General features: G+C 51.3%; 1 protein-coding gene across 1 annotated transcript in view; it reads left to right on the forward strand.

The window, feature by feature from the left end:
• The first annotated feature begins 4,229 nt into the window (after nucleotides 1-4,229).
• The window catches only part of SESN3 (sestrin 3), a 44,984-nt gene continuing 37,029 nt past the window's right edge, over nucleotides 4,230-12,184 (forward strand). Inside the window, exon 1 of the mRNA XM_032180609.1 lies at nucleotides 4,230-4,349. Within this exon, the coding sequence (XP_032036500.1) occupies nucleotides 4,239-4,349 (111 nt within the window). The 5' untranslated portion in view covers nucleotides 4,230-4,238. The remainder of the gene's footprint in view (nucleotides 4,350-12,184) is intronic.

Here is a 12,184-nt window from a genome sequence, read left to right on the forward strand (position 1 = left end):
GGAAGAATTCCACAGACTATCGCATCTGACTGTCTCGGGTAATTACCCGAGCACTCATTTGGCAAATTAGCATGCGTAATTTTAAGGATGGGAAGTCATTTCATAGTGCCGGGGCACAAACTTCATCTGCTTCCTCTAACAACGTAACACAAATCAAGCGCAAGCGATGCCAAACGGGTGCAGTAAGCCTGATGGTAATGAACGCAGGGCTGTCACTTGCTCGACGTGCTGGGAACGTGCTGCCTTTCCTGGCCTTTGAGAAACCACATCCATTTTCCTATCTGCCCGCGTTTCATATGGCTTTCTTGAATGATTCATGGGCCCATCAAACTGAAGGCTTGTGACATGTGCCAATCACCCGTCTGACGCTCGCACTGCGCTTTATAGCTGCAGTCAGATGGGGAGAGCGGGTAAGGCAGTTAGGTGCTCGTGTGCCCTCTTTTTCTGCTCCTTTTTTTTTTTTTCTGAACAAAATTTGAGGATCTTTTAATTTCATACGGGATTTCCAGTCCTGTAGCAATCCAGTCAGAGCTACTGCATGGCAGCTGCCCCCTCATCTCCTCTCCATCCAAGCTGCTGGAGGTCTGTGAGTTGCAAACACAGTCATTGCGAAAATAGTTCAGTTTCACAGCACGGATCTTGTCAATCCAACCAAGAAGCATCAAGATTTTGCGTTAAGGTGTGGACACAATGGAAGCACTGCACACTTTTACGGCAGGGCGTGATGCTTGCTGGGTGTGATGCTTGCTGGAAGGCAGTGGAGATGCACCGTACAGCTCTCCGCTTTCTCCTTAGGAAGGTCCGGGCAGAAATACGGCAACCGCAGCCGCAGCTGGTATCACAACACAGTGTAGGTGCTCATTCAAAAACCCCCAAAATTCACCCAATTCCTTCAGAAGGTGGAGAAATCCCTGCTTCCTCTGGAAGCGTGTTCCTCCCTTGTGTTGTATCACTGCTTGTTTCCTAAACTTTGCAAAAGTTACAGTCGTGGGTGATAAAAGTCTGTTTAAACCTGCAAGCACCTGTGCAGGTCTCCCTCGGCAGGTCAGCAATCCGTCTGGAGGGCTGTGGTGGTCTCAAGCCAGGGTGCTCCATGCCATCAGGAAATAAAAACACGTCTTTGCAGGCAGCAGGACTTTACAGATGGTGTAAGCTGGGCACATCCATGGCGTTTTACAAATTTTACACATGGACCCAACAATTCATTTCAAAACACTGCACCTGGCCAAAGACTTCGGGTCTCTGGAAAGTTTTGAAATTTTCTCTACGCACCAATTTTCTGGTACTGATCCTGGGTGAGCACTGCACCTGGCCCTGCTAAGTGTGTTTCTCGTTTCCATTAGGGGGTAAAGCAGAAAAACAGGGGAAAACAGAGAGGAAAAAGAAAAGAAAAGAAAAGAAAAGAAAAGAAAAGAAAAGAAAAGAAAAGAAAAGAAAAGAAAAGAAAAGAAAAGAAAAGAAAAGAAAAGAAAAGAAAAGAAAAGAAAAGAAAAGAAAAGAAAAGAAAAGAAAAACAAAAAAAAAAACCAACAACTTCAGAAAAGACATCCAAGAGATTTCTTGGGGGTGCAGGAAAAGATTTCAGTCAGGATCCATTGGCTGTATTGTTCCCAAAAACAATGAAGCGCTTTCAAGGCTTATGTTTCTCCTGACAGCTCTCAGACACTACAGCACTGCGAGGCAAGACCGAGAGGCACAGCGGTACTGAAGTGCTTATGGTCTGAGCAAGAGGTAGTCCACTGAATACTTCATCTGGGCACACACAGCCCCTTCTCTTCCTTGTGCTCCAAACCCGCCTGCTGCTATCCTCCCCAACGTGTTCGTGAGTTTTGAAGCCGGCACGTGGACAGCAAGCGGCTTGAGGTGATCCTGCATGTGGCAAGGAGTCAGCTCTGCTGCTCGTGGCCGTGACTCCGCTCCTCTACCACTTGCTCTAAGACTCCTCATGCAGATACCATTGTGGTGGAGTTCAGCACTGAACAAAACGCCATCTACATCCCGCGTGCTGTTTAATTCCATTTTAGCCTTGCATTCAGACTAGACAGCAGAAACACAACCCGGGTGCAGATTCCTTCGGAAGCTGGGCAGAGGATGCTGCTGTGGGGTTGGTTTTGCTTCTGGTGGAGGAGTTTGCTCTGAGAAACTTTTCGGGAGCTCTCGAAGACAGCCCGAGCTGGGCTCAGTCGATCTCCTTAAGCTGAGGGGATGTGAATCGCTAATTTCATCGCGCCCTTTTTAGCCCTCCAGTTCTGCACAACCAGGAGGTATTCCCGTGGATGCAAGCAGACACCGCAGATCGCAGCTCCCCAGCAGCTATTTTGCCAGGAGAAACCGTGAAAACAACACGCAAAATGCCATAAATCCTCTCAGAAATTCCAGCGGGCTGTAGTGTTGGGTTCCCACAACACGGTGAAATCCCCCTTCCCATAATCTTTCGAGATAGGCACTGTGCAGCGCCCTGTATTTAATGCATCGCCTTTCACTGAGCGGGACTGCCGGCACGAACGCCCCGGTGCGCGTCCTGCAAACCCAAAGGGCCCATGAGAAGGGGAACTGCAGCAATGCCACGATGTACGGGAGGGGTTAGCACCCCAAAAGGGGGTTGTGCCCTAAAAGGGGAGTTGTGCCTCCAAAGGGGTCTGTGCCACAAAAGGGATTTGTGCCCTAAAAGGGGTTTGTGTCCCAAAAGGGGATTTGTGCCCCCAAATGGTTTTGTGTCCCAAAAGGGGGTTGTGCCCCATAAGGGGCTTGGCACCCCAGAAAGGGGGTTTGTGTCTCAAAAGGGGGTCTGTGCCACAAAAGGGGGTCTGTGTAAAGGTTTTTTTTGCCCTAAAAGGGTTGTGTCCCAAAAAGGGGTCATGCCCCAAAAGGGGTTTGGCACCTCAAAAAGGGGGTTGTGCCCCAAAAGGGGGGTTGTGCCTCAAAAGGGATTTGTGCCTCAGAAGGGGGTTTATGCCTCAAAAGGGGTCTGTGCCATGGTAGGGATTTGTGCCCTAAAAGGGGTTTGTGTCCCAAAAGGGGGTTGGTGCCTCAAAAAAGGGTTGGCACCCCAGAAAGGGGGTCTGTGCCACAAAAGGGGGTTGTGCCCATGAAGGAATTTGTGTTCGAAAAGGGGGGTGTGTACCTCAAAAGGGATCTGTGCCATAAAAGGGGAGTCTGTGTAAAGGGATTTGTGCCCTAAGAGGTGTTTGTGCCCCAACAGGGGTTTGGCACCACAAAAAGGGGTTTGTGCCCCAAAAGGGGGGGTTGTGCCCTAAAAGGGGGTTTGTGTCCCAAAAAGGGGTTTGTGTCTCAAAGGGGGTCTGTGCCTCAAAAGGAATTTGTGCCCTAAAAGGAGTTTGTGTCCCAAAAGGGGATTTGTGCCCCAAAACGGTTTTGTGTCCCAGAAGGGGTCTGTGCCACAAAAGGGGTCTGTGTAAAGGGCTTTTTGCCCTAAAAGGGGTGTGTCCCAAAAAGGGGTCATGCCCCAAAAGGGGTTTGGCACCTCAGAAAGGGGTTTGGCACCCCATAAAGGGGTTTGCGCCCCAAAAGGGGGTTGTGCCTCAACAGGGGTCTGCACCCCAGCTACCCCAGCAGACGACGGCTTCTCCTGTCCCCTACTGACACCCTACAGCTCCGTGCAGCAGTGTGGAGCCGGGTAAACCCGTCTGCCCCCACAGACGGACATAGGGACAGGGACACACGGACAGGGTTCCCCCTTCACCCTTCCCCCCCCCCCCAGCCGCCCCCTCACAGCCCCGGGGAGGGGGCGGAGCCTCCCCCTCCTCATTTGCATCCCTCCCTCCCCTCCCTTTTCCGATTGGCTCCCCCCGTCCCCGCCCCCACCCCGTGCCCCTCCCCTTTTCCCCAACGCTGCCCGGAGACGCGGCCTCGCCCCTCCCCTCTCCCCTTCAGGCTGCCCGGAGATGGCAACGGGCCGAATCCTCCTCCTATTGGCCGCCTCCCGGGCTGCTCTTCCCATTGGCCGGCCGGCCGGGAGGAGGGCGGAGCGGCCGGCGCCGATTGGCGGAGAGCGCGGGGGGTGTGCGCGGGGGGCAGCGGCCCCGGCGGCGGGGCGCTGGGGGGCCGCGGCCGGGCGATGGGGGCGGCCGGCGGCTGCGGCTCCTGCTGCTGCTGCTGCTGCTCCTCCTGCTGCTGCTGCTGCTGCTGCTGCTGCTGCTCGCCCTGCGCGCACTGCTCGCGCTGCTCCCGCTGCTGAGCGCCGCGCGTCCGCCCCCGCCCCGCCGCCCCCCGGCAGCATGAAGCGGGGCAGCGCCGCGGCCATGGCGGGTGGCGGAGCCGGGGGGGGAGCCGCCGCCGCCGCCGGGCAGTACCGGGTGTGCGGGAACTGCCGCAAGGTGCCCAGACAGGTAGGGGGGTGTGAGGGGTGGGGGGGGGTTGGGGGAGCTCGTTAGGGTTTGGGGGAGCCTATTAGGGTTTGGGGGACCCCATAAGGATTTGGGGAGCCCATAAGGATTTGGAGGACCCTATTAGGGTTTGGGGGAGCCCCCATAAGGATTTGGGCACTCCACTAGGGTTTGGGGGTGAGACCCCATTAGGATTTGGGGGTGGGACCCCACTGATCTTGGGGGGTGGACCCCACTAAGATATAGGGGGGAGCCCGTTAGGGTTTGGGGGTGATCCCTCTAGGATCTGGGGTTGTGCCCCACTAGGATGTAGGGGGAGAGCCCCTTAGGTGTTGGGGAGGACCCCGCTAGGTCCTGGGGGGGAGACCCCGATAGTCTTTGTGGGGGGACCCCAATAGGATTTGAGGGGAAGACCCCATTAGGGTTTAAGGGGAGACTCCACAAAGCATGGGGGGGACCCTGATAGAGCGCGGGGGAGGACCCCAATAGGCTTTAAGGGAGTGACCCCACTAATCTGTATGGAATGACCCCATTATTCCTTAGGGGGGGACCCCGCTGTTCTTTATGGAATGACCCCACTAGGCTTTGAGAAGGACCCCACTAAGCTTTGGGGCAGAACCCCACCAGTCTCTAGAGTCAGACCCCACTAGGCGTTGGGGGGGGCACCCCACTAGGCATTTGGGGGCACCCCCCTAGGTGAAGGGCCTGGGGAACCCCCCCCAGGCAAGGTCTAGGGGCTCCCCGTGAATGAAGGGGCCCCCAGCTGCCTGTAGGGCTGTCAGGGCCCTTGGGGTGTAGCCGCAGGTGGGCCCTGCCCCACTCTTTACCCCACACCCCATCCTATGGGGTCCCGGTGGCTGTAGGGGCTTGGGGGAGCTGGTTGGGGTCACCCCGCACCCAGCCCTGCTGGGAAAGTTGCTCCTCAGCAGAGCCCTGAGCAGCAGATACTGAAATCCCAGCTGAATAAAAAAATAAAAATACAAAAAAAATAAAATAAAATAGGGGATAAAAAAAGCCCCATGGGTGGTTCTGAAGAGCCCCGCGGAGGGGACCCGCCGCATCGCCACCTCGGCTGCCCATCTGCGGGGCCGGCAGCTCGCTGCGCTGCTTTTTGTTTGTCCAGCGCAAATGAATTAAAATTGCTGAGCTGTGCAAACGCCAGTCCCGGAGCCCGGGATGCGGGCGACGAGGCCGTCCTTTAATCCAGTCCCTGCCGATCCCCTCCTGCGCCGGGTTCCTTCTGCTCACCGCTGAGGGAGCCTCGAAGTCACCGAGCTCAAATATTTGCGCTCTTTGTCCAAAAACTGTTTTTCTTCCTCTGTGGGTCAGGCCAAGTGCCAATCAAAGTTGTTTTTCAAGCCTCTCTTCCCTGCAGTAGGACTGCTTTTTTTTTTTTTTTTAAGGGCTTGGTTTTTGGAAAGGAGGTGTGTGTCTAGAGGCAGGGGGGAGGAGAAACCTTCCATCTCGGGCGGAGGGAGAAGAAGGAGATCTGAAAAAAAAAAAAAAAAAATCGTGTTTCTCGGATATTTTAATGGAAACAAAATCTTATTAAATGTGCATGCTTGGTATGCGCAGTTATTTTTTCCATAAACTCTTGGATCATGTTACAGCTGATACTTGGTGCTGGGCGCTGAGCTCAGCCTGCGAGGATCAGAGCAGCGCAGCAGCAGCGCCGGCCTCTTAACCATTTCCTTCCAGCACCCCGTCCTCGTCCTCGCTGCCTGCAGGGGAACGGGTGCCCCAAAAAGAGAGAAGTTCTCCGGGGTTAAAGCCCGAAACAGCTTCAGACTTGACGGCCGCGCAAATTACCCGGTGCCAAACATGTCTGTGGAGAGAGCAGGGAGGGAGCGGGCTTTGTTCTGCCAAGTAATCAGGACGTTTTGTTGACAAATAAAGTGGTGCTTGGCAGCGCCTCCATATCTAAAATTAAATTTAAATTATTGAGTTTATTTTTTTTTCTTTTTTGAAGCTGTTGTCTCCTCGTGCTGGGTAGGTCCTGTTGTACCGCTTTAATATCAGGGTGGGGGGGCAGGGTTAGGTTTTGCTTGCCTGCTAATAGGAAACTTTCTCAGATTAGATGTGGTTTTTGGCTATCTGGGGGGATGGTGGTTGTATGGTAAAGCAGGGGAGCCTGGCTGGCTCTCTTGAAGGCAACTCAGTGCTGTCCTGGTTTGTCTAAGGTCGGCTGAGCTACTTCTGCTGCAAAATTGTGGAAAGAGAAGAGAAACCTTAGAGCAGCCCACGAAACCCAGCCGATCTCTCGTAGGTGTTGTGTGCGTGCGCTCGGGCATCGTCGCATCTGTTTTTCCGAGGCCGGGCAATAAACAGGAGTGTAAAGCTGCTGGCTCCATCTGCAGTCATTTAAAAGTCGGGCTAATGAAATCACTGTAAATTTTAACCTTCTGCACTTCACCGGCAAGCAAACAAGTAGAAAACGGGGCGGGGGTGGGCAGGCGGGGTGGAAGTGAGACGCGACCTGAGCCTCCGAGTAATAATCTGCAGATAAGTGCTGCCTCATCTGTTCTTTTGATGGCTTTTTTTTTTTTTTTTTTTTTTTTTTAATGCTCATGTGATAATACGCCGGGAGAATGATTGGTCTCCAAACGTGCTGAATCTCTTCTGCCCTCCTCAGTCTTAAGGCTTGAGCTGAAGGCACTCGAACGCCCGCAGCGTCGGCAGCGCTGCTGGCAAATGTTGCAGGGGGCAAAGCAAGGCTGCTGCTCCCTGCCCTGTAACGAAACTGGAAGTAGCCTAGCAGATTTGGGATGCTCACGGGCCAAGGTAAGTTTCTCTTTCAGCAGGGAAACAGGAAAAGCCAGGTGCAGTCGCTCAGGTTTCAGCTAACTCCAGGTTAGCCAAAGTTACTTCATGCTGCAAAAAGCTCTGCTAGGGTAGTGCTAGCGCCTGGCTATGGATCCGGTAGTTAGATATGCCTATGAGGAGGATTTTTCATAACAAAAAATAAATTTTCCAACTGGATTTACTGCTACAGGATGCTTCAGATAGCCAGATAGCAATCGTTGCTGACCAGGAGGGCTGAGATGGAGGTGGCCGTGAGAGCAAAAGCAAGGACCGGCAGCCAGAAATAGGTGAAGCTCTTCTAGGTTCTGCGAGTCAGCCCATGGAAAAGACAACCAAGGCAAATGCTTTGATAAATCTTGAAATAAATGGAAGAGTGAGCAAGGCTAGATCAGTAGTTCAAGTTTCTGGGCCTGATAGGTGTGCTTTTTAACTAAAGTGTAGTGGTTTTTTGGCATAACGGGAGGCAAAAGCGCTTAAAATGCCATGCGAGTGCTGGAGCCAAGTATTGCAGAGAGGTGGCTGAGCGTTGCTGCCATCGCTCGGGCCTGTTCTCCAGATCTAGAGGTGGAAAATCTTCCACTGGGGATGGGAGAGGAAATCCCCTGTGCTAAGGAGCTCAGGGGCACGGACCTGACAGGGGCTGGAGCTCGTCTGCAGTCCCAGGTTCTCGTACCAAAAAGAAATCCCCATCCCGAGCCAGCCAGAAGAGCACACAGAGGAGGGGCTCAGGATTGCTTTGGACAAATAACTGCCTCAGGCAGGCTTTCAGCAGAAAGCAAAGAGTCTTCAGGGGATGGAAAAATCCTGATACGCCAGGAAATGTAGGAGCAGGGAGAGAATTTGCCAGCTATTGCAGCTCAGTTGCAAATTGCAACGCTTATGAAGTAAAAGGGTCTTTTTTTTTCATCTGTAAGAACAGGTCGATAGGATAGAAAAGAAAATAAGTTCAGTTCCAGAAGTAAATACTTGTTTTGTGCTAGATTTCAGTGGGGGACGTAGGGGAGCAATGACAAAAGGGATGGTTTTGAGCATCCCTTTCTGTTGGCCAGGTGGGGTGAAGCCAGCTCAGACAACCCAGCAGGCCTGAGCCCATCTCCGTGCTGGTATCCTGGAAAAACTGTGTGAAATCCCAGATCTGTTCCTGGTTTTTCACAGAGCTATAAAATTGGGGTGATCCTGTGATGGGGCAGTAGCTCTGAATGTGATGGGCAGAATTTCCGTGCTCCTTATTCCCCATGCCAGGATCCTTCTTCAACGCGAGTCTCAATGCTAGACGAGGCACTAAAACAAATGTAGAAGGAAAAGCATACAGATAAATGAAAAATACGGACGATACAACCCAAAGTAGGTCACAGTAAGCTAAGTAGTGGCCTTCTGTGGGTAAGGTCTGTAGTGTCCTCTTCTGAGAGCTTCGTGTTGGGTTTGCTCATTGAATGTTTGAAGTAATGCCACAGGCTGAACTTCTTGCTTCAGAAACAAGTCATCTGAAAGCAAACTTTGGGATTTACTGGCACTAAATGTCCTAATCAGGATCTGGGGGGACGATGGCGTTGGGCCACGCTGAGAGGGGACTTGCAGTGGGTTTTCTGCTGTTCGATACTGACAGATTTTGGGAAGAGCAGCAGCAAGGAGAAGGGGCTCGGTGTGCTGGAGCACCCCCAGCTCCAGTCACCCTGCAGCTGGGAGCAGGGAGGCCGGGAAGGATGGCTCTGAGCTCGACAGGCACAGAGGTGAGCTGGTTTCACAAAAAAGAAGCTAAAAGAGTTTGTTTTTCTAATCCTGCAGAAAAAAAGGCCGAGAGGGGATGTGATTGGTGTCTATAAATACATCAGATGGCAAGAGCCAGTGAGGAGAAATAAGCTGAAGAGCAGATGGATATAAAAGTGTTATAAATACACATTTAGGCTGGAAAATGAAGTGTCCAGAGTGGCGAGGTGCTGGAAGAGTTTGTTCTAGGTCTAGAGCTGTCAAAAATACACTTGACAATACATTTCAAAAAAACTTTTAAGCTAGAAGGAGTCGTGGATGTCCTCAGATGATGCAGCGCTTACAGTGGCGCTGGCCTAGGTGCAGTGAGCTGAGGTCACATCAAAAAAAAAAAAAAAAGAGAAAGAGAAGAGCCACTTTCATTCACTTGATTGCTCTACGTGGGTGAGTAAGAAAGTAGCCCGAAAGTGAACCAAAAATAGTCTAATGGCAGGTCTCGCAGGGCTGCGTAAGCGAAAATGTGTGTCGCCATGAGTCACGGAGCTGCGTGGAGATGCCGGCACCTGTTTTGTGGAAATCAAAAGGCCTCTCCAGGACGTCCCGACTGTTTCAAAGAGAGCCACCCCGGTCCCGTGTGTGCTGAGCGTCTGCAAACTGAAGCAGCTGTGGCCCTGCTGGAAGGGCCCCGCAGGTTTTCCGTGGCGTGTTATCGTGCCACAGTGGGCCTCGGAGGTGTGATCTTGGCCAGGGCAGAGCAGCTCACTGCGTAAAACCAACCAGCATCCTCGGCAGCTCTAGCTGCTCTCTGTCCCATCGCCCTGCAGCTGCCCCCGTTTGCAGTTGCCTGGAGACCTTCAGGTCTCCGGTGGGCCTCTCTCCGAAGGGGTTCTCAGTGGGATTTGCAAACCTCGGCACGGAGAGCTAACTCTGGTTTTATCACGTCTAATTTTAGCCGCTTTCTGTCGTCCGAGGCACTCTGCGTGCTGCCGTGGTTGTCCTCCTGGCCCTTGGAAAGGAGCCGTGGTGAAACCAGCCCAGGTCACTCCAGTGTTGCTCCCGTGTGCGTGGCTGGGGCAGAGCTGGGGAATGCGGCCTCTGAGGGGCCAAAATGTTACCAAGACCCTCGCCCTCGTCAGTTGTTCTTCTTTATCTGGCTTAAAACCAAAGCAAACAACAACAAAACACACTCAGAAAAACACCTTTGAGACCAGGATCCTTTCCTGTGGAATATATGCACCGAAAACCTGGTGATGACTCTGTTTTCTCTCCTTCTTCATCCTTGCAAGTCTTGCAAGTAATTCATATCTTTTTAGAGTCTGACCCTTTTAAGTAATTGTTTTCCTGGCTCCCTGTGTTAATTATTGGCTTTGGTGTCTGGAAGCGGAGAGCGCTATTGCTGTTTTAGCATTTCTGCTGGTATCGAGTGCTCCTGTGCTCCTCCACTTGTATCTTCAGTGGTAATGTAAAACATTTTCCTCATACCTTTCTGGTCTCATGTGCTGAAAATGAGAAGAGAGATTTTCGTTAGACCTGTAATGAGAGTGACATGAGTGAAGCAAACCTCTGGTGGAGGACGATGTTTTGCAATGACAAGCCTGGCAGCAGCCCTGCTCATTTGAAATAGTCACTTTTATTTGAAAAAGAAAAAAAAAAAAAAGAATATGTCTTCTCTGAATTACAGGGAACTAGTGGAGGCAGGAGGGGAAAGAAAGTGGGGAGGAGGACTTTTTCTTCAAAAGAAACCTTGAGGTTTAATGTTCAGAGGGAGCTAGCCAAGCGTGGAGGTTGTCCTCTATTAAGACGTACTGTTGCTGGTAGGAGTGGTGCATTGCATTAGCCAAATCGCAGGCTGTGGTTTGGAGATGTGGATTCTGCGCGCATTTGCTTTAAATTTATGCATATTACTTAATTAGTGCTTCAAATTTCACGTCTCTTTAAATGACGATGTTTTGAAATCTGGAAAAAAAAAAAAAAGGGGGATGGTTCGTTAAGCATCCTTGGTTTTTTGCCTCTCCCACGCTGGCGAGGGAGATGTTGATACTCGCTCGGTTCTGTATTTGAACTTTTTTTTTTTTTTTTCCTGGCTAGGAAGATTTGAGAGAGCAGATATTGGTGTAATTCCCCCCTGGTTTTGCTTAGCTAGGGGAGTTTGTCTGGAGATCTTATTATCAGATTTCCATTTCCAGGGCTGGAGAGTAAGAAGGGATCGCAGGCGCGGTTTGCTTGGCCAGACTGAGCATTGGCTCGAGTCTAAGTGGGTCAGGGGAGGCTGGGGGGAGAGGGGTGCTTGCGGCAAAAAGAGATTCAGGTTGTCAGGAGGGAGACCTTGGTTAATGAGAAATTGCACGTTGTCAGCTTCGGAAGAGCCTGGATGGAAATAATTGACGCTGTTTAATTTCTCTGTTCTTTGCAGGTGTTCCTGTTTGTGTGCAGAGGGCCTTTCCGTTGCTTTCTGTGCAAGCCAGCCTGGTAGTCTGCGTTAGGTAGAAGCTATAGGGAGCATATAATGCAGATCAGCCAAATATTTTGTGAACTGCCCTTACAGGGAGGTAGGGATATGCTCCACAAACAAAATACCCTGTTTATCAGTCAGTCCATTGAAGGCAGTGCAGATACTTCAAGAAACCATGTGGGGTTCTCTGTACGCCACCCTGGGCAAAGCAGTGTTGCTGATAACACGGGGGAGGCCCCGATCAAGGACTATTAATTTCAAATGTCTCCTAACCACTGGCTTTGCACTTTTATTATAGGATACTTCCTGCATATCAGACATGGGATGACTATCAGCTGGGGCAAAGCACCTCTGTAGATGAGAATTCTTATTGCATGTTTAGGATGCTGAGACACTAATGGCTTTGTTCTTGGTATGGACTATATCAACCATCAAAATATTCAGCTATCTTCGCTCTCACATCTCATTTAAATTGAGAGTTAGATGTTTTGGAGCATAGGCTTTTTTCTTCCAGGGCATAGTGCTTGTGACAGATGCGGGCTTGACCAGATGCAAGGTAGGGAGGGGCTGAGCAGGGAGTAAATGATGGTACTCAGGGCCAGAGACAGAAATCGGTGTTCTTAATCTAGAAAAGTGCCATAAATCTTCCCTGAACGTCCCTGGTTATCTGAATTAGAGTAAGATAAATAGATAAGTCCAGTCTCCTGATTAAACATCTATTTTCTTTCTCGTTAATGGCGCTCTCGTATTTCTCTCAAGGTAAGCATCTTGTTTTCACAGAGCAGCAATGGATTTCTAATGGATTCTGGGCTTAGCATCCAACCTAGTGAACTTGGTAACACAGTTTGAGGCTACCTGCCATCCCTTTACCCAGGGC

Source organism: Aythya fuligula, chromosome 1 (assembly GCF_009819795.1).
Source record: "Aythya fuligula isolate bAytFul2 chromosome 1, bAytFul2.pri, whole genome shotgun sequence".
NCBI classification, from domain to species: Eukaryota; Metazoa; Chordata; class Aves; order Anseriformes; family Anatidae; genus Aythya; species Aythya fuligula.